Raw genomic sequence first — 21264 nt, forward strand, 5'->3', positions numbered from 1 at the left:
CAGATCATCCAATCAGAGAAATAGAAAACTGCTTCTAGCCCAGCCTACACTTCACTTCTTGTTATTTCTCAGCTTCTCATTTTCTTCCTAGAATCTCATAAAAATTTTTCCAATCCCAAGCAGTGCCTCCACTGACCACTGGCTAAGCTTAGAATTAAAAATTAAATCATTCCAAGGAAATCAAAGAAACATTAGGTGTTACTTTCTTATATTTCAGGGTATTCCTCCCCTTTTAGCATCCCACTGCCAAGCTGGTCAATCAGGGTCAAACCAGGATTGTTGGCATCCATTGAACAGAAAGCCATGAATTTCTAAATCTCTGTCAAGATTAGGATGCCAGTTGGCAGGGGAAGCTTAAAACAACAGACCTAATTTATGTAGTCTTATTTACTTTTATTCCTCCCACTGGAACAAGCCAGAAGCACCAATAAAAAAATAATCAGTGGGATGTCTCCAGAAGGAAGACCTCCCTTAATGTCCCTGGATGTCATCTCCCAAAATTTTTCCTAGTTACGGGGCTTCTCTGGCTGCCCAGAGCCCTTGAGGAAAGTCCTCATTTATCTCCCTGCCCCATTCTGAACATCCTTCAAAGAGCAAGGGTGGGGTGAGAGCTGAGGTGGTATTTCCCAGTCATTCTGGGCTGAGGAATTAAGACTCATATGGAGGTGAGCTTGTGCATGCTCATCTTGATCAGATTTCTTCCCTGCCTGGTTAAAATGCAATCAAGAGAACTGAAATGCTATGAAACTCCTTAAGAGTTTGGAAGGCATAGTGAATGGTCCTTCAAGCACCAGCAAAGATTGGTGGGAATTTAAAAAGGCTGTCTTTTCATCACCTTGGTCTGTCTCTGGCATGTCATGGTTAACAACTTCCTAGTAGTCCTCCCTCCCTAAAATTGCACAGACCTCCTCTTGGTTCACTTTGCAGTTTACTAGAATTTAGTGAGCCTCCGCTGTGTGTCAGGCAGTGTGCTAGATGCTGGCGATGCAGCAGTGAGCAAGGGCCACTGGATCCTTGTCCTCGGGGAGTTTTACAGTCAAGGGAAAAAAAGACAGACATTAAGTAATTTCAATAAAGGGTAGCAATCATTATGATAGCAGAAATGTCAAGGTAAGCAAGCAGGGAAACATTCCCCGCAGACAAAACAGCATATGTGACAGCTCAGAGCTTAGATGCGATGTAGAAAATAAGGCGGTGGGGGTAGGGGTGGGGAGAGGTGGGAGGTTGGGAGAGACCAAATGGTGTTGGGTCTTCTAGGTCTGCTCAGGACCCTTCAACCACGCTTGAAATGTGGTGAGTCCTAGTTGATATGTGCTGTAAGCATATAATATGTACTGGATTTCATAGATTAGTACAAAAAAAGATGTGATGTATCTCATTAACAATTTTATATTGATTATATGCTGAACTGATAATATTTTGGTTATATTGCATTAAATAAAAATAGTTACAATGTTTTTTTTTCTTTTTTCACTTTTCTGATGTGGCTACTGGAAAATTTCACCTGCTAATTCTATTGGACAGTACTATTCTAGACTATGTTAGGAAATCTAGACTTCATCTTGGAAGCATTGGGAAGTGTTTGAAACAGGGAAGGGACATGGTTAGTTCTGAATTTTCAGAAGACTCTGTGGTGGGGAGACTGGATGGCGGGGGGACAAGAGCAGAGGCAGTGAGACCAGGTAGGGGCCGTTAAGTTGTCCCAGTGAGAGAGGGTGGATTAGAGGGGGCAGTAGCAATGTAGGTAGAGAAAACTTTTACAAGTCTAATTACTAATACCAAACAGCTCTTGTTCCAGTGAGAAATGATAGGCTGACCTGCAGGAAATTTCCATCTTTGTCACTCAAAAACGGTTGCCTATTGAAAGAGCTAATTAAGAGCCAAAGTTGGAACAATTGAATCACAAAATAAGGATAGTATTGCATTATAACCCAAAGAATGACATAAATGACCTAAGTCCATATTGACATAAATAACTGAATAAATAAACAAAAAATAAATAGGGGAGACAGAATGGGGGAAAATATTTGCAAAAGATGAGACTGACAAGGGCTTAATTTCCAGAATATATAAACAGCTCATACAACTTAATAAGGAAAAAGCAAACAACCCAATCCAAAAATGGGCAGAAGACCTAAACAAGAAATTCTCCAAAGAAGACATACAAATGGCCAAGAGGCACATGTAGAAATGCTCAATATCGCTAATTATCAGAGAAATGCAAATCAAAACTACAATAAGGTATCACCTCATTGTAAAAAGTTCATGAACAATAAATGCTGGAGACGGTGTGGAGAAAAGGGAACCCTCCTACACTGCTGGTGGGAATGTAGTTTGGTGCAGCCATTACGGAAAACAGTATAGAGATTGATCAAAACACTAAAAACAGACTTACCATATGATCCAGCAATCCCACTCCTGGGTATATATCCAGAGGGAAGTCTAATTCAAAAAGATACATGCACCCCAATGTTCACAGCAGCACTATTTCCAATAGCCAAGACATGGAAGCAACCTAAATGTCCATCGACAGATGACTGGATGGAGAAGCTGTGGTATATTTATACAATAGAATACTATGCAGCCATAAAAAATAATAAAATAATGCCATTTGCAGCAATGTGAATGGACCTGAAGATTGTCATTCTAAGAGAAATAAGCCAGAAAGAGAAAGAAAAATACCATATGATTTCACTTATATGTGGAATCTAAAAAAAGACAAATGAACTTATTTGCAAAACAGAAACAGAATCTCAGACATAGAGAACAAACTTGTGGTTACCATTAGGGGAGGAGGGTGGGACGGGATAAATTGGGAGTTAGAGATTTGCAGACACTAACTGATATATACATATAGAATAGATAAACAACAAGTTCATGCTGTATAGTGCAGGGAACTATATTTGATACCTTGTAATAACTTAGGGTGAAAAAGAATCGGCAAACGAATATATATATGTTCATGTATGACTGAAACATTGTGCTGTACACCAGAAATTGACACATTGTAAACTAACTATACTTCAATAAATATATATATATGTATATATAAATATAAAAGTAAATAAATAGGAGAGAAGTAACAACTCTTTCTTATAGAAAATTCCAATTAATAAACAATGGAAGAAATAGGAAATCACCATTAGTATATAACAGTAATAACTACCTCAGGCAAGACCCACTTAAAGACACTAAAATGAGTGGGCCAAAGTTTAAGCAGAAATAGGTTATTTGCATAGTCTTAAAGTATCTCCCTCCAAATAGTTAATAATTATGAAGCCCAAAATAAGTCAGTTTACAGTGGAAAAATTCCAGCAGATATCACAGCCTTGGCCATGTGATGAAGGTTAACATCTCCAGTAATAATACAGAATGACATCAGGTATTCCTTGACATGATGCACTGGGGACATTATCACTCTGTGGTATCTTCCCAGTTCATGTATAAACCTCAATCTAATCATGAAAAACATCAGACAAACCCAAATTGAGGGGCAGAAGGAACTGATGAGTGTTGTTCCAAAGAGACAAGAGAAGACTGAGGGATAACCATAGATTGGAGGAGATTACGGAGACCTACAACTAATTGCACTAGGAGACCCTAGATTAGGTCCTGTAATAGCAAAAAAACATTAGTAGAAAAACCAGTGAAGCCCAGTAATAAGTAAGTTCTGTACTTTTAGTTAATTATATTGTACCAAAGTTAATTCTTTTCATTTTCATAAACGTTCTGTGGCTATATAAGAGGTCATCATAAGGGGAAGTTGGATGAAGTGTATACAGCAACTCTATTTTTGCAACTTTCTCTAAGTCTAAAATTATCTAAGGAGAATCAACTGTTAAAGAGAGCTGAATATTGGCAATTTCATATAGTTCAACTGCATGTATAAATCAGGCAAGAAACAACCAACACAGAAGCGCTAAAGCCACTACACTAATGCCACACTACCGTAACATACTACAAATGTACTTCTTTGGGGGCAACCTTGGCATCAAGATCAGAGCCTGTATCAACATTCAACTCAAATGTAACACTCCATTCAAATGGTTTGATTCACCAGATTTCTAAGGAAAAGTGTCAGGTGCCAACTAGGACCAGGAAGAACACAGCCATTGGGTGGCACAGTTCCACTGGCCCTGTCATCACCAGGGACTGGGCTTTGGGACAGGCAGCCAACATCTTCTATCCTCACTTCTGAAAAGCTGCCACCATGGGAACCTCAAGAGGTTTGGATGGTCCAGGTCCCAACACAGAAGCTACAGAACGGCAAGGCGCCCTCCGGGTCTGCACTGTGATTACTGGGGCTGTTTCCAAGAAAAATAGCAGCAGGTGCACAGATGGCTCAGGATGCCTGTCCCACAACTGGCACCAAGTGGGCGCCCTGCCCCTTACCACGGGCACTCAACAGCGAGCCAGACTAGGTCAATGGTTAAGCTGGGTACTGTGGAAGATGTCCTCTCATAACGAGGCGATCTCAGAGCAAGCCAAAATACGAGTCTCTGAAATTATACGCGATATACGCGATACACCAAGTAGCATTTACAGCTCCTAGTTCTTTCTACTGACAAGTGACTAGCAAGTGTTTCTCTTCAGAGGTGGGTTAGCTTTCATGCAGCTTAAGTACCAGTATGTTTATTGCATTCAAGGTATCACTTAATGGTCTGAGTTAATCCAACTTCCAGAGGTGAGCAATTTACTCTCTTATTTAATAGGTCAGGCTTCTTTTTATTTCACAGCAGTCTCATTGCTTGTAATTGCTCACTGTGGCATTTCCTTTAACTCAGTGCTACTTAACAAGGCTTTGCTGAGAGCCAGAGCTATATTTCAATCTCAAATCATCAAAATGTACAAAAATGTTTAAAAACTAAAATATATTGCTTTCTCAGAATAGGCAGGCTCGCACATTATCTCAATGAATATACAGGTAGATATCTGGCCATCCTTCGCATACTCTCTAAATCGATTATTCATGTTAAAGATATATTCTTACAGCTCTAAATTTGAAGGTGGCCCTTAGAGAAATTCAGATGGCAAATCTTTGGATAGCACAAGTGATCAATGTCAAGGTTAGAGTGAGGATGGTTTTCAACAAATACAACTGACCAATTACATATATACCAAAAGAAATTCTTTATTGTAAACAAGATATAAAGTACAACAAAAGAAATATTGTGCAAATTGTAAATCACAAGAATTTTTTTTTTATTAAAAGAAAATCCTTTTGTTTTCCAAGGGTCCAAAGTTTTGATGGCAAAAATCTACACCCAATATAGAGAAAAATGTTAAATGGAAAGACATAGTGACGTTTTTCACTATATATTTTAAACAACTGACTTTTGTTTCACCACTGTGTATACCATCCACTATACAATAAAATATAACAGAAATACTGTTAACAGAAGTGAATGTACTAATCATTTTTCTATCTACCTAATTCCCAAAAAAACTCCTATAAATTAACAGGGCATCTGTCCCTTTGTGAATAATGGGCATTAATTTTCTAATTCAATAGAGCACACGTTGTATCCTCATAAGGGTACTTTACTGATGACCTAAGCCATCTTTTTCAAGGAGTTATCTAAAATCCTTAACATCCCTTCTTTACAATATATGTTTTCATCTTCAATTTGTTTTTAAACAAAGTGCAGTGTATTTTAGAGTCTACAGAAAACATACTGGTATACAGTTTTCAAATCTACACAAGAAACTGCAGGCAAACTAAAGTTCAAAGCATAATAAAATGCCAAGTTATAGTCACTTGTTAAACTTTCAAAAAAATGCAAAAAAAATTTGAAGATACACTTCAAAGCAATTAACTTAATGAGGATTCCAATTCTTTGGGACCTCTTCAGCAATATACAGCTGCTAAAATCCAAATGTCAGCAACTAGAGTAAAAATGCTAGTTCTAGATATATTTAACTACGTCCACAAAATTGAATGGAAAGACCAAGAGTAGTAAACAAGATAACGCTAAGATAATAATATTCATGATGATACAAATCAATTTTACATCTCCATCTCTGTACCGTAATGTTTATTTCCAGTCTCTACACTCTTGAAACCAGTGCTTTAGAAGAATCACATTGAAAAGTTGGTCTCAAGTATAAATGGTGAAAGTAAAGTAACAAATTGTGCACACAAATCAAAATCTGTGCTACCTGTGTTGACCTCACCTGAAACCTTCAAAATATATGTAAAGGAATAAAGGCTTTCTCATGTCTCCTGTGCAATGAGAAATGAGTCCCGCACTCTGTGACCCGCCTGTGGCCGCAGCACTTCTTGCCGCCTAACCCAGGCTGGGCCTTCGCTCCGGGCTGTGGGGCTTCTGCTTTCAGCCCCCACCGAAGGGCCACAGACTTGCAGTGGAAGCATTTTTATATCACCACTGGCTCCTGGCTGTGACCAAAGTTAGTTCTCATTCTTTGCCATCCAATCTGTCACTGCGTGGGAGCAGGGGTTGGAGGTAGGGTAATGTCATTTAACTTGCTCACTTCCATCTGCCAGTTTGGTAGCTTCTTGGCTGATAGATGGCGCCGGGCATGCTTGGTCAAATGGTCGCTCCTCATGAACCGCCGGTCACACATGGGACAGGCAAATTTCTTCTCGCCTGTGTGGGTTCGTCGGTGCCTGGACAGTTCATCTGAACGGGCAAACCTCCTTTCACAACCTTTCCAGCTACAGCTAAAAGGTTTTTCTCCTAAAACAAAAATTCATATCATCATTACTATGCATTTATTAAGTCACTGTAAGTTATGTATTGAATTATATTTAAGGCTTAAAAATACTTGTAACTACCTACCTAGTATTTAAAGAATCATTTGAGAAATTAAATCACCTTGAGGAAGTCTTTTAAAGGAACTTGTACTAGTAAATATCACCCACTGAATTAGCAAGTTCTTAACATGCTTGGTTTATATTTGTGATCATTGCCAAAAAAATCATCATCTAAATTTCTACGACATAAACAAGAAATGGTTGGTACCTGTATGCGTTCTCATGTGGGCCTTCAGATGAGAACTTTTAAAGTAGGTCTTGCCACATCCTGGGTGGCTACAGATGTGACTTCTTATCCTCGATGAGTCCATCTGAGGAGTGACTTTTGCTGCTGAAGGGGAAAACCCTGGAGCAGGGGCAATGGGAGAGAGTCTGGTGCCATTTGGGCTCACCACTGGAGGCTTTGGGTTCTGAACCACGGGCTGGGGTACGACAAACATGACGGCGCCTTTGGGCACCTGGGTGCCCATGAATACAACAGGTGGGCAGACGGCTGGTGGCTGACTGGGCGGAGTGCTGGGAACGACTGTTGTCACAACAGGGTTGTTTGCAGGGAGGGGAACCATCTGGCAGATGACCGGCATAGGTGGCACCCCCCCTGTTGATACTGCAGGTGGAGAGACTAACACCGACTTCTGCTGTGGGGACGCGGGGGCTGGCTGAGATCTACAGATGACTGTCTCTGAGGAAGGCACAGAAAAGTCATAAAGTGCAGCATCTGCTTTCTCATCAACATCTGCCACTGTGTCTCTCTCACGTTTGGATCTGTTTGGTGACACAGCTGCGCAAGGTATGTTTTTTCTTGCAGCCTCAACATTTAGGTGGGTTCTTCTTCGAAAAGAATTGTCCTGGTAATTGAGGATGCTGGCTGCTTTCACTGGACAGGATCGGTGGTTACACAGCTGGGCATCAGCTGTATGACGAATCACACTGGTTGCCTGAGCCTTGGGGAGTTTGGGGACAGGTACTGGGCTCTTCTCCTCTTTGAAAGGTGCAGCAGCAATGTGAGGCTTGGCAGTGTCTGACAATGATTTGAAGTGTCCAGTAGATGGCGCTGGTGCCATCAGATTTGACACTTGAGAGGGTTCAAAGTCAGAGGGACTGTAAGGTGGAGTCAAACACTAGAGAGAAGAGAAACACACTATGAGTAGAGTTCACTATGTAAATTATAAGGAATTCTATCGTTTACATTCATCTTGAAAACAATACTTACAAATGCTGGGATTGTATGAAAATCAGGTGTACCAGGAAGCAGATTCTCTTCCTCTGACATATCAGACACCGGAGTAACAGGTCTGTTTTCAATGTATTTCTTAAAATCAGACTTCCAACTGCAGCTCATTGACATAAGTGCTTCTACAGCTTCAAAATCACTTTTCTCTGCAGCTTTGTTCCAGGAATACACACTCTCTTTGGATCTTTCAGAAATCATTTCCATTCTTTCCTCCTATAAAAACAAAAGGTTAAATGCTTATAAGCATAACGTCATCCACGTGACGCACAGGGCGACGCACAATTTTTTTCATTTTTATAATTTGCACAACTTTTCAAGATCAAATCTGAAAAAATTTTTCTCAGCCCCACTCTGATGATAGTGACAAAATCTTCCTCATTCTTCCTCTCACACTTAGGCTCGAATACGGACATTCTTGTAAGGTAAACAGGACCTTATTACCATTAAGGGGACCGAGGATGGAGGTATCAATGAATTTGCAATACAAGAGAATCACTTGGCTTAGAACAGAAGTTTTATATTCTTTCCAGAGTGGCCAACTGCAACTGGAGTCAGGGAAAGTAAGTAGGGGAAGGCTTTTCAAAAAAGTCATTTTTTTTAAATGCTAAGATATGGTATGAGATCTTTTCAGATATGAGGTCCTAATGGGGGGTAAAAAAAGGAGGGGGGGCAAAACTGTCTTTAAAAAGGCAAAATGCAGTGGTCAGAGATGCGGCCTATGATATGGGTCTGACCTTTGGAAAGAAGAGTTTCAACTTAACTGTGTTCTCTTTCACTGGATCTTATATATAACACAACGGTTTGCTATGCATAACTATGATCAGCTACTGCAGTAACACAAAAAAAGGATAATTAGAAAATTTAATATTCTACTAGAATTTGCAAAAACCCTGTCTGTACCCTGCAATCGTTAAAACAATCTTAATTTTTAAAAGAACTGCTAGATCGTTAAAAAAAAAATAACAGCGCATGCTTCGTATTTATTTGAACAATTCCTTCTATCAGGTATTTAATGCTTCATATTAAAGTTCATTAAACTGCACTTTTAAAAAGTGGTACTACCCCATCTCTCCCCTTTTCCATTAATGTGATCCCATTCTTTGGTCAAAGCAAAGATTGTGTTAAAAAAAAAAAAAAAACCAAAGAACATTGTTACGTTGCAAGGTATTATTCTCAATGCTTGTTTTAAAAAGATGCATAAACCTTTCGTGTTGAAACCCCAAGAAAACGAGCCATTAGTCTTGAAATATCGCTAACACTGCAATTGCATAACCGCGCGCCCTTTATGTAAGCTGCAATGGACAGCGCATGTATGTGTAAAAACCTCAAGACGCCAAAGCAAAGGAAAAAAAGAGGAAAGGCAGGCAGCAGGGAAGAAGAGCGTGAGCTGGGAAGGGCAGGAAGAGTAGCGGGGAGGGGAGGAAAGGGAGTGGGGCTCGAGGCAGGAAAGGGAAGCGCGGGCGAAGGCGCGGGCGGGGGAGGCAGACGAGGGGCGGGGGCGGACGGCGGGGGAGATCCTCGCTGGCGGGGACAGACGGATGGGGCCGCCCTAACCTCAACGAGGCTCGCGGGTGAGTCACTGGGAACATTCCTCGCCGCTCGCACGTCCTCGCGTCCCTGCCCCCGCCATTGGCCAGCCGGGCGGGCGGCCCGGGCCGGGATTGGATGGGCCGCGAAGGGAGGGGGCGCGGAGGAGGAGGAGGAGGAGGGGGCGAGGCATGTGAACAAAGCGTGATCAGCGGCTGCTCCGGGCTGCGCAGGAAACGTGAACTGGGAATTGCCGCGCCGTCACCTTTCACCTACTTCCTGAGCCCGCGGGCCCCCGCCCTCGCGCCGGCCCGGGGGAGGGGCCGAGGGCGCCGCCGCCAACCGCCCGGCAGTGCGCGCCCGAGCCCGCGGGGAGGGGCGGGGCCGCGGGCGCCAGGAGCTCCCGCCCCTTCCAGCTCCCCGCGAGCTGCCGTTCCCTTAGGAACCGACAGCGGGGCCGGGCCTCGCTCCCGCCCCTGGCGGAGGCCGGGGCTGGGTCACTCGGGGACGAGAAGCTCCCCGGGCGCACCCGCTGCCGACCCACCCCCGGCCTCCGCCTCAGCTGCCGGAGGAGGAGCCGGGTCCCCGCGGAAACCCGGCCCCCGCCCTCCTCCGACCGCAGCCCCCGGGGACCCGGCCGAGCCCTCGGCGCTTCCCGCCCACGCCGCCCGCGGGATCTCAGACCACCCTGACTCTCCCGAAGAGGCGGCACCCCCTCCCCGCGGTTTCCGGCAGCTCGGGCCCCCGCCCGCCGTGCGCCTCCACGGGTTCCCAGACGTGCAGCCCCAACAGGCCCCGGCTCCAGACGCGCAGCCTCACGGCTTGCGGCTCCCGCCTCTACACGCGGCCCCCGCGTCTCGCGGACCGGCTCCCCCCGCCCACCTTCCCCGCCTGGCTGCTGGGTCCCGCTTCCCACCCTCCCATCGCCGAGGCGGGTCCATGTCCCCTCTAAAGGGTCCTCGGAAGGCGGCCACCTGCCTGCTCCCGGGATGGGGAGTGCCCTCTACACGTCTGAGGGGGCAGTTCTCCGTCCTCCCTCGGCGGTCCCGGGCCGGCGTGCCATCCCTCGCGCCCACGCCGCGCGCCCCTCCCCCAGCCCCCAGCTATCTGCTGAGCAGCCCAGGTCCTGCAAGCCTCCGTTCAGATCCCCGAGATGGGGAGCCCCCCTCCTCACCTGTGGACACCCCTCAAATGCTCAAATGAGAGGGAGAGCAGCCCTCTCCCTTCCTGGGTCGCATTCCTGATCCAGATGGAGGCATCTCTCCCTGGCGCCCGGTGGCAGGGTGGGACCCCTTGCCCCCCTCCTCCTTCCACACCTCCTATCCTCCCTGACAGGGCAGCAGCCCGCTCCTCGCTCTTCCCGCCCCTCCAGTGATCCTCCCGTTCACCTGCTTCAAGTCTCCCAGCGGAGCTGCCCCTTCCCCTCATTACACCTTGAGCAAAGACCCCCCTCTCCCTTCGTCTCTAGATCCTAGCCTGCTTCTCCTGACCTCCTCTGCGACACACACGCCCTCACTAATGCCCAGTCTGCAGGCGGGAAGTCACCTCCTCTCCCACGACTCTGCTGCAGCCCCAGTCCTCAGGCGTGGCTGATGTCACGGGCTCGGGGTTCGCGCTCCCACGGGACCCTCGGTCGCAGCGAGGTAGGGAAGGACAGGGGCATCCCCAGGTGACTTACCGCAGCCTGCTGAAGAGAAGCGCCGAAGTTGAGCATGGTTGGCTGCCTAGCCGCCGGCGGCGAGCTGACTGGATGCTAGGCTGCTTGGCTGCCTGGCCACAGACGGGCGCCCAGAGACACTCGACGCCGCTCCCGCCGCCGCTGCGCTCCGCGCCGTCTGCCCCCTCCCCATTCAGGTAGCCGCTCCGCCTGCCCCGCGCCGCGGGCGGGGGCGGGGGCGGAGTCTGTGGCTGGCCAATCAGCAACAAAGGTGTGTGAGGCGCCGGCCAATGGGCTCGCGGGGCCACGCGTGATCAGCGGCTGCCCGGCAGCGTGAAGCTTGTGTCAGTGGAGCGTGTACACAATCCCCGGCAGCGCGTTCCCTCGGCCCAGCCCGAGGGAACTCCCGCCGCCACCTGATTCAGTGACACCGCCCCCACCCCTCACTCACCCCTCGCCTAGGGTCCCCCTCCCGGGCCTAGGAGGGGCGGTGCCGAGGACGGGGGCCTAGCCGGGAGGCGCGGCAGCGGCGCGCCCAGGCACTGCGGAGGGCTGGCCCCACGTGGGAGGTGGGGAGGGATGCCAGCTCCGCCCCGTCCCCTCCGCGCGAGGCCCCGACTCAGCCCGCCACGGGATGGGCGGGACGCCGAGTAGCCGGGCGGAGGAGGCGGCGGCTGCAAGCCAAGGGTCCCGAGCCAAGAGATTTGCATTTAGAAGAGCCGTCCTCTTGAGCGTCTGGCAAGAAAGCAGAGCCGGGTGAACCACTGAGCTGCGTTTCTGTACCATTTGCTGGGTTTTGCCTCTCTGAGCCGTGGGTAGCACCAGGGCGGAGAGGAGAGGGAAGGGAATCCTGTCACTGAGCCGACACCTGCTTCCGCGCCCCTCGCCTACGCCCTAGCCGCCTGCGCTGGTTCGCCCTCTGCATCTGCGCCGCCAGCAGCAGTGCCCGCCCCTGTCCGCCCCGCCCATCCTTCCTCCAGGGCAGTGAAGAGAGGGGTGTGGGGACTGCGGGAAGCCCCGAGAACTCGACCAATGGGGTGATGGGGAGCCGTAGACCAGTTTTTTTATCTTTATGTGGCGCCGACGTTCGGTTGCAGAATGCAGTTTTGAGCTTCGTGTAAAGTTTAATTTGTAGTCTACAAGCGGTTTCAAAGTAGACCCCACCCTTACATCCACCCGGGCCAAGGCCTCCGGAAACGCCCTGCCTGGAAACTGCTGGTGGGGATGGGGTGGTGGGCGGGGTCTTCTAGGGTCGCCAGGCGCCAGCTGTGGCAACCTGGGGGTGGGTTGCTGCGGGAATTCCCGCCAACTCAGTCACAACGACTCCCCCGCCACTCCCCCACAATCCTCATCTCCGACCCTGTGGCTGGTCGGAGGCGGTCTGGGGCCTCCGGATCGTGAGCCCATGGCTCTGCTTTGGCTCCCCATTTGCTGCCTTTTGGCCATTTGGTGCCGGTTCACAGCAACTGTTGTCGGAGAGGAGGACAGAGATAACGCGGCTTGAAGCTAACTGGGGATTTTATCTCCTTTGGCTATGCTGAACCCATAGCAGAAATCACTGCCCCTCCAGCGAGCTGTCTCACTTCTCTGTGTAACTGAAAAGCTAATGCGAGTGTCCTTTCTTTTCCCCAAATCACAAAATAAGTATAGAAAGGGAATTAAATATTTTAGAAACAGCCAAATCTATTAACATATGATGATTCCTTCTGGTATATCTAAGGCCCAGACTAGTCAACAACAGTAATAGTAAAAATAAATACGATTAACCAGGGCACGAGGCGCCCACCGCGGGAGGGGAAGAGGACTGAAAGGTTTCCTGTCACTGCCTCTCTTGAATCTCCTGGAGCGGCGCCAGCTCAGTGGCCCGTCAGCTCTTCCTGTCTCCCCCTCCATCCCATACCCCGGCTTCTGTCTGCATGGGTGTCCCTCCCTTCGGGCTTCCTTCCGCCTGGGCTGTCCCATCCTGTTGATCTGAGCCTGAGGGTACCGGAGCAGCTGGCCCTGGGCACCTGCTGCAGCAGAGGAAGCTCCTGTCTGTGCCCAGCCGGCAAGCCAGCCTTCCTTCCTGTCAGGGAGCCGCCCACCTCGGGTGGCCACAGCCAGCCCTCCAGGTCTGAACCTGGTCCCTTCCTCAGGAATGTGGGGCCTGCTGGCATGGTGCTCCAACACCCTGAGAAGCAGGGAGCATTTATGGCTTGTGGGAGTGATTCAAAACAGGAAAGAAAAGAGAAAAGGGGTAGGAGGAACAGTGTGCTGGTGGCACAATTCCTAGAGATTCAGAGAAAGATGTTCCCCAGGCACCTCAGACTCAATGTAACCAAAACTAAAATCCTTGTTTTCACTCCTTCCCATATGGGCTCTTCATCTCCCATCCAGCCTTCACCTTCTCTCCCAAAGCCCTGGATCCATTTGGTCCCCAGGTCCCAGCAGGTTTGCCACAGAAATGTCTCTCTTCCCTCACTTTCCATTTGTATCCCTCAAATATCACTCTAGGTCAGTCTGTCATCAACTCTTGCTTGGATTAAACAATCTGCACTCTCCTCACCCAACCCTCACCCCGAACCCAGCTGGCACTTCCAGTGCCAAACTCTCCACACTGAAACCAGAGTGGGTGTTTTTTTAAAGTCATGATTGAATCATAACACTCCGTACTTAAAAATGATCCTTTGCTCCTGTTGCCTGGGAGATAAAAGGGCATTCCATTCAGAGCCATATGAGATCTGCCCCCAGCTCTCCCTACCCTCCCAACCTCATCTCCCATCTAGACATACCCTTGCCCACAGCCACATCCTCATTGAATAAACACTGTTCATTTATCTACTCCATTCAACAAATATTTGTTGAGCACCTACTATGTTTTGTAGGCACTGGGACAACAGCAATGAATAAGACAGGCCAGATCCCTGCTCTCAAAAGGCTTGGATGGGAGGACAAAGACGAGTAGACTACACATACATACACTTATGAAAGCAAGTTAACCTCAGTGCATAGAATTGCAATACGGTGATATGTCTGTGCCTATGAATATGGGTAACTGGTTTGCCTTGAGAGATAAGAGAAGCCTGCTTTGAGGAGGAGAAGCTGAAGCCTAATGAAAGGATAGGAAGCTCAAGGGAGAGCACACCTGAGTAGAGGGAACAGCTATGGCAGAGTCATACAGCAAGAAGGAGCTTGTCCTGTGTGGTGCAGTGTGGCAGGAGGTATAGCGGGTACCAGGCAAGGTGGGAGGGGACAGGCTTGGAGAGTGAGGCAGGAGGAGCCAGACTACTGAGGAATGTATAGGCCCCTGTATGAAATTTGGATTGTCTTTAAAGTGCAACTGGGGGCCATGGCGTCTTGGAAAAAAATGTACATTTTTAGTCTTGTGAGACTCCTTTGCCTCCCTTTGCTCCATTTCCACCTTGTTGAAGCCTTCCTTGATAACTCCAAGATGAATAAATTGTTCTCTGCTCCCATCACACTTTGTCCATACCTCAGTGCTGGGAGCAGAGTACATATTACAACTTATGGCACAAAGTATTTTACAATACTAAATCTTGCCCAAGCTCTGCCAGATTTGAGCTCCTTCAAGATGGTGGCCGTGTCATGATTATCTTTGTGGTCCAATGTCTGTTCCATATTAGGCAGTCACAGCTTTTTAAAGGAGAAAATAAAATTGTAGGCTGTCTGTGAAGGCTCACTGAGGTCACAGGCAGAACGTGGACAACTGCCTAGGTAGAAGTATGGATCCTTCCATCCGTACCTTTCCCTTAGCTTATATCATCACAGGACCAGTAATGGAAAGCCCTCATCTTAGGCATGAGTAAAAGAAAGTCCTGGGTAACAGTAAGCAGTACTTGGGTTAGATCCTGACGTCTCCTGCTACTGGTGCTGATTTCTCCTTCAGTCAGAACAATGAAGGAAGGGGCCGGGAGTGGGGGAGTGGGGGGGAGTGGGGTGCTGACATGAAAAGATCCCTCAGTTATATGGATATTAAAACACATCGTACCCACTAGCCATCTTATCTTTGCTCCTTACAGTCAGTGGGTATTAACACCATTCATTGCCTCACAATATGTCAGGCACTAGCTGAACACTGAGGAACAACCATAAAAAGACACAGCTTCTGTGTTGCAGGAACGTCTAGTATAGTGAAAGAAATAAATAAGTGAGCCAGCCATTACTTCAGTGTGGTAAGTGCTTGGAAAAGGGTGAGCCCAGTGTCCTAGGTGGGCAAGGGAGGAAGGGCTGAGGGAAGGCTTCCCCAGTTGATCTCTAACCTGGAGGAGAGGAGGGGTGGAGGCAGAAAATAGGGAGAGCAGTAGGGATTCAGGATGCTCTGAATTGTCTGGATCACAAGTTTGAGAGTTAGGATGAGAAGCTTAGTGTGTTAAGGGAAGCAGCTCCAAACATAAAGGGCCTTTGTGTGCCCTGCTAAGGATTGGAGACATGGAACTTTTATCTTGAGGACAATGGGGACCTACTAACAGATTTTAGCAATGATGGTATAGAAAATTCATCCTGACCCAGTTTGGAGAGTGGACCAGAGAGGATGGGGGTCTAATAGCAGTGAGAAGGCTTTTGTAGCAACGTAGGCAGCAAAGATGATAGTGGCTTAAATGAAGGAAATGGTGGCAGGCATGGAAAGGTGGAGACACCAAGAACCAGTAGGATTTAGTAATTGATTGGATGTTGGCCTGAGGAAGAAGAGGTGTGAAGGAGGACTGCCAGGTTTCTGGCTTGATTCACTGGATGAAACAGGCCCAAAACAGGACATGCCCAAGAAAGGGACCATAGGGAGGTAGTAAGTTTTGATGGAGAGGAAGAAAATGCCAAACTTGACTTAGAACATGTAAAGGTGAGGTTCCCTGAGGGACATCCAAACAGAGATGTCCAGGAGGCAGTTAGAATTTCAGGTATAGAGCCTGGGAGAGAAGGATCTGGGCTGGAGATTAAAATTTGGGAGTTATCAGGGCATAGGTGGCAGCTGAAACCAGGGGAGTGGATGAAATCCTCTAGGAAGAATAAGAAACAAGAAATGAGAGAATTGAGGGTGGGCTCCTGGTGAATTACAGGCACAGGAAAAAGACTAAGAGGGAATAGCCACCTGGTGAAATATTGGCCAAGAGGACATGCAAGGACTTCTTTCAGATATGCACGCTTCTGATTTCTCAGCCTAAAGTGACATAAGGTAGAGATGAGAGGCAAACAAGGGCTGATTCAGAAACTGAAAGTGTCGAGCAGATTAGGAAAAATAATTATCCCCTCCGACTGGTGAATATTATTGTTATTTTTGTCATACTAATTACTATGGTTTTTAAGCTCATTAAAATTAAAAAAAAATCTTGAACTCTTTATGTTGAGTAGATTGTTTCTAAAGATGGTCACAAACCCCTCCCATTCCACAAAATCTTTTCCAATTTGACTTTGCCATTCCTGCATCAAGAGGTGAAGTCTGCTTCCCCAACCCTTGATTCTAGGCTGGCCCTGTGACTCATGACTGGCTTTGGCTAACAGAAGCCTGGACGGTGCTGTGGGACTTCATGCCCTGGTTTTAAGAAGCCTTTGAAGTTTCCCATTTTTCACTCTCTTGGAAATCAGCCACTAGGCAGAGGAGCTTAGACTAGGCTAACCTACTGAATAACGAGAGAACCTCTGAAAGAAGAATGACCACGTGGAGACCAAGGCCTCCCAACTGACAGCCAGGACCAAGACTCCACAGCAGGGCCACCTGGGATCCTCCAGCCCAGTCGAGCAGGTCTAGCTGACACAGCCTGGGGAAGAAAGAGGCTCTACTTGAATTTCTGACCCACAGAATCATGAACAATAAATGGAGCAAACCAGCTGAGAGAAAGCCCCAGGAAGCAGGACTAGAAAAACTGATTAGAAAAATTGGAATAAGAAATAATTTTTGTTTTAACTGGAGAAGTAGGAAATATGTAGATCTGGAAGAACCTTCTTCCCAGGACCCCACTCCTGCTCCTACCCCAGCCCCCAGCACTCTACCTAGCGCTCTGAGATGGAAATGAATCTGTACTAGGAAGGAAAGGAGTTCACCTTGATCCAGTGCCTGCTACGCACCAGCTATTGCCTGGTTCACTAGGAATATGGGGGCCTAATGTAACCCATTATATAAAGTCCATTGTTTATTATAATACTTTACATTAGGGTTTTTTTTTGGTAAAGAATTAAATTTTTCTACTCTCCATTCTGCTCTTTTTTATCTTCCCAGGAAGTGTGAAGCTAGTTAAGTGGTTATGTGGTTCTGCAAGGTTCCAACTAGCAGTAAAATAAAGCTGTTTAACATTCTAAGTCTTACAAAATGAAAATGGCCTTATTGCCCCAAGTTGGTTTTTTTTAAACAAAAGTTGTATGTGCTGATCATAAAAAAATACAAGAATAAAAAGACAATCTCCTGTAATCCCACTACCCAGAATCAACCACTATTAACATTTTGTTATATATTTTCCAGACTCTTTTTCTCTGCCCTGCCTTCTCACTTCCCCTCCTCTCTCTGTAATAAAATATGCTACTCTGTAACCTGCTGTTTTGCTTATTAACTTAATCATGGACATCTCTCTGCACATCAATAATGCCCGAGTTCTTACAGCTTACTTACAAGTATGACCTTCCATTTTCTCTGGATAGTGCCAGTTACTAACTTTCATCTCTTCAGACTTCAGAATCCTGGCAATCTTATCTAGTATCATGGCTATGGAAGGAGAGGTGTTCCTTTTCAAAGGCCAAACGTCTTCCAGCTTCCTTGTGAATTATAATCAAGATTATAACATACACCTGCAGGAGGGTAAGCACTAGAGAAAGCTGCGGTTAATGGTCTCTCTGTCCAGCGTGTGGCATGGCATTGTTACCTGAAATCTTCTGAAAGTTGAGATCTTCTAGAAGAAGGGCAAGGGTCGTAAATGTTCTCCCCTGAGGTTCTTCAACCACCACTTCCATGAAGCCTGACTGCACTGGCATACAGTCTTCTCAGGAAGTCCTTCATTTCACCCCAAGAAGCAAATACGTAGGCCCTTTTGGTTTTAAGTGCTATGTTGCTATCAATAACAGATATCAAACAAATATAGGGGGTGACCCAACTGGCCAAGAACAGACTGGAAGATGTGATAAAGCATCCAGAATCTGACATGGTCCTTTTACAGTTTAATAAAGCCTACGAGCTCCTTCTCAGAATAATGTCTTTAAGTTCATAAAATGAAATTTGTAAGATTAGAAAGGAAACCATTATATTGATATACAGCTATCAAAATATTTAAAAATTATAATTTAGCAATATAGTGCCTTTTATGAGCACACTCAGTAACAGGGTCTAGTGTAAGTCTAATAACCGAAGTAATACTGAAGTCATGATGAGGATAAAAGAGACTTTGAAATGTGTAACAGTTGCAATTCGATTTGGAAATATCTGTGATTCTATTAGTGATTCCATCAGTCACAGGCCCTGCTGATGCTACTTGGTTTGTGTTTCCTCCATGTAGTTTTGGTGAAGAAAATGCTAAGTTCGCAGACTCCTGAATTCTATACACAAATGTCTTGGTTGGGGGTGGAGGGTCTGAGGAACTCCAGATTAAGCACCCCTGTTTAACCTGTCTTTAAGAAGGAAAAATGGAACCTGATAGACTTCACTCAAGGGAGGGACCCACTAAGACCTCCACCACCTCACACTCAGTGAAGATCTAGCTGCCCCTCCTAACTCGAAGTTGCAGTGAAGCAGGAAGATTGAGGCTGAACAACAGTGAGTGCTTCTTGGTCTCAGCAGGCAATTTGCCTCCCGAGGACCACCAGACTCGGAAGCTTCACCACCAGTTCACTTTTGTTTGGCTCTGAAATGGGCTCTTCCTGGGTGTTTTTGGAATGAGGAAACATGGAACATGGAGAGAAGGGAATACAAATAAAGTATGACCTTGAGAAGCAGTGGCAGAGTCTGAAGATCTGGCTGCACTGGCTCTTCTGGGTATCTTTGGGCTAGTCACTTTAACCTGCCCAACCTCAGTTTCCTCAACTGTAACACGGGAGTTACATAATATCTATACCCAAGGAGATCAGGGTGTTGGAAAAAGTTTAAATACCACAATCCATGTGAAAACTTTTGGCTAAGACTGAAGCAGTGCTTTTCAAACCCTGAAGAGTATAGAATCCCTTGGGGAATCTTGCTAAAGGCAGACTCTGATTCAGTAGGACTGGGGTAGGCACCAAAATTCTGCATTTCTAACAAGCAGCATCCCAGGTAATATCTAAGCTGCTGATCTGAGGACCATTCTTTGAGTAGCGAGTACCCTACAAATGTTCCTTGTTATTACTTAGTGTCGCTTCAATGTTCTGTCCAATCCTCTCACACAAGGAGGATGACAGCTGAAGATAGGGAGGGAGGCACAACTTATCAAGTGTGGCCAGGATTCTGCTCAGCAAGATATTCTGGTCTTGCAGCCCCACCTCCCCTTCCCTGCCTACCGCTGCTGGCCATGGTGAAGACTGGCCATGACCAATTCAAAGCATGCTTCAGGCCAGATCAGCACAAACTAACCAAACATAGGGAGTGGGAACAATTCCTGAACAGGATATTTGAACAAAGAAAGAAGTATATGTAGAAAATATTTTGCATTTGTAATGCTAAATATCTCCCAAACTTCCCAGAGAATGCATATATGCTGCATCTTTGGTTTTGCGAGTCAAATCATTCAACCTTAAACAATTCTTCTAAAGCATTCCCTTTCTCAAGGCACTCATAGGTGAAGAGCTTTAGATAGCTCATTATGACCTGTTGCATCTACTCTAAGCTTCTGTCTTAGAATGTTTAAGAATGACCCGTATCAGAAGGGAGATAATGGCACAACTGAGAATGTGGAAGACGGAATCTGGGACACTGCTGGAGGAGGGACTGTCAACTCTCTCAGAAGGTACCATCTCTCAGAAAAGCAATCTGGCCATTGTTGAGATTAGGCAGGGACTGTCCTATGACCTGTTGAAAAACTCCAGAATATATACTACAAGGAAATTCTCTCACAGGTCCATAAGGATGTTTATCATGGGGTTTCTCGGGATAGCTGGATGTTGGAGGCAGCCTAGGTGCCTATCATTAGAGAAAGGGGTTATTAGTAAAATTTGGCAGATGTGCACTGTTAAAAACTAAATAGCAGTAAGAAATGCCAACCAGATGTACATAGCATCACTGATGGATCTTAGAAACCTAGCACTGAGGGAAAAACACAGGAAATAGAACAAGATTTATAGCACATTATCATTTCTGTAAAGACACAGCCACATAAAAGTAATATACCTTTTGAAAAAGGTATGCTTGCAGATCTAAAGATATATTGAACATATCAGAGTAAGTGTTACGGGAACAAAAAGAATATAATTAGGGTTTGGAGGTAAAAAGTAAAATAAGAGAACCTTGCATTATGTGCCTGCATGATGACGTGCTTGAAAATTTGAGTTTTTCATTCAAATTTCTTCACCTAGGGGGAAAAAAAAGATAAAAGCAAAACAACCTCCCCCCCACCACCACCAAACTTTCCTCTATCAGATGCAGAAAAGCCTTCACAATCCAACCCTACATGACCTAACCCAAATTTAACTCCCCGTTTCCGGTGCCATCTTCCTCACTGCTGCTTCACCACAGATCATGGACTTCCTCTCTTTGATGTCTTTTTGGCTGCAGTCAACTTCTTTTCATTTTGGCTTCTTGCTACACTCACCTTCAATACGCCCCTAGCAGACAGGAGCTGGGTCTCAATGTAATGTGGACAATGTTATCCAAAGATGTGTTATGATATGTGAGATCAGGGGGTTTGCTTTCCCCAGCTTTGGTGACACCACTGATTTGACAGAGAACCTAAGGAAGTCACTCAGTTGAGGATCTCTCTCCTGTAGGACACACCACAAAGCAGAGTCATCTATAATCCAAGTATTTCTGTTCTCCATTAGACTGTAAGCAAATTGAGAGTGGGAACCTTATTTGCCTGCATCCACTGCCCAAAATTAATCACATAAGAAGCCCCTCTTTAACAATGTTTTAGAAATGCATTCCCCAGCCCCCTAAACCAAACAGTGGAGCAACCTGGCCTCTAACTA

The 21264-nt window shown here is 46.2% G+C and overlaps 1 protein-coding gene across 1 annotated transcript; it reads right to left on the reverse strand.

Moving 5' to 3' along the window:
• Positions 1 to 5111: 5111 nt before the first annotated feature.
• KLF10 (KLF transcription factor 10) lies at positions 5112 to 11993 on the reverse strand. The gene is made up of 4 exons (XM_010955789.3): positions 11215 to 11993; positions 7989 to 8222; positions 6984 to 7896; positions 5112 to 6698 (listed from the first exon to the last, which is right to left on the reverse strand). The coding sequence occupies exons 1-4, from the start codon at positions 11248 to 11250 to the stop codon at positions 6439 to 6441; spliced, it is 1443 nt and encodes a 480-aa protein (XP_010954091.1). The 5' UTR covers positions 11251 to 11993; the 3' UTR covers positions 5112 to 6438.
• Between the last annotated feature and the right edge of the window lie 9271 nt (positions 11994 to 21264).

This window comes from Camelus bactrianus, chromosome 25, assembly GCF_048773025.1.
Source record: "Camelus bactrianus isolate YW-2024 breed Bactrian camel chromosome 25, ASM4877302v1, whole genome shotgun sequence".
Classification (NCBI taxonomy): domain Eukaryota; kingdom Metazoa; phylum Chordata; class Mammalia; order Artiodactyla; family Camelidae; genus Camelus; species Camelus bactrianus.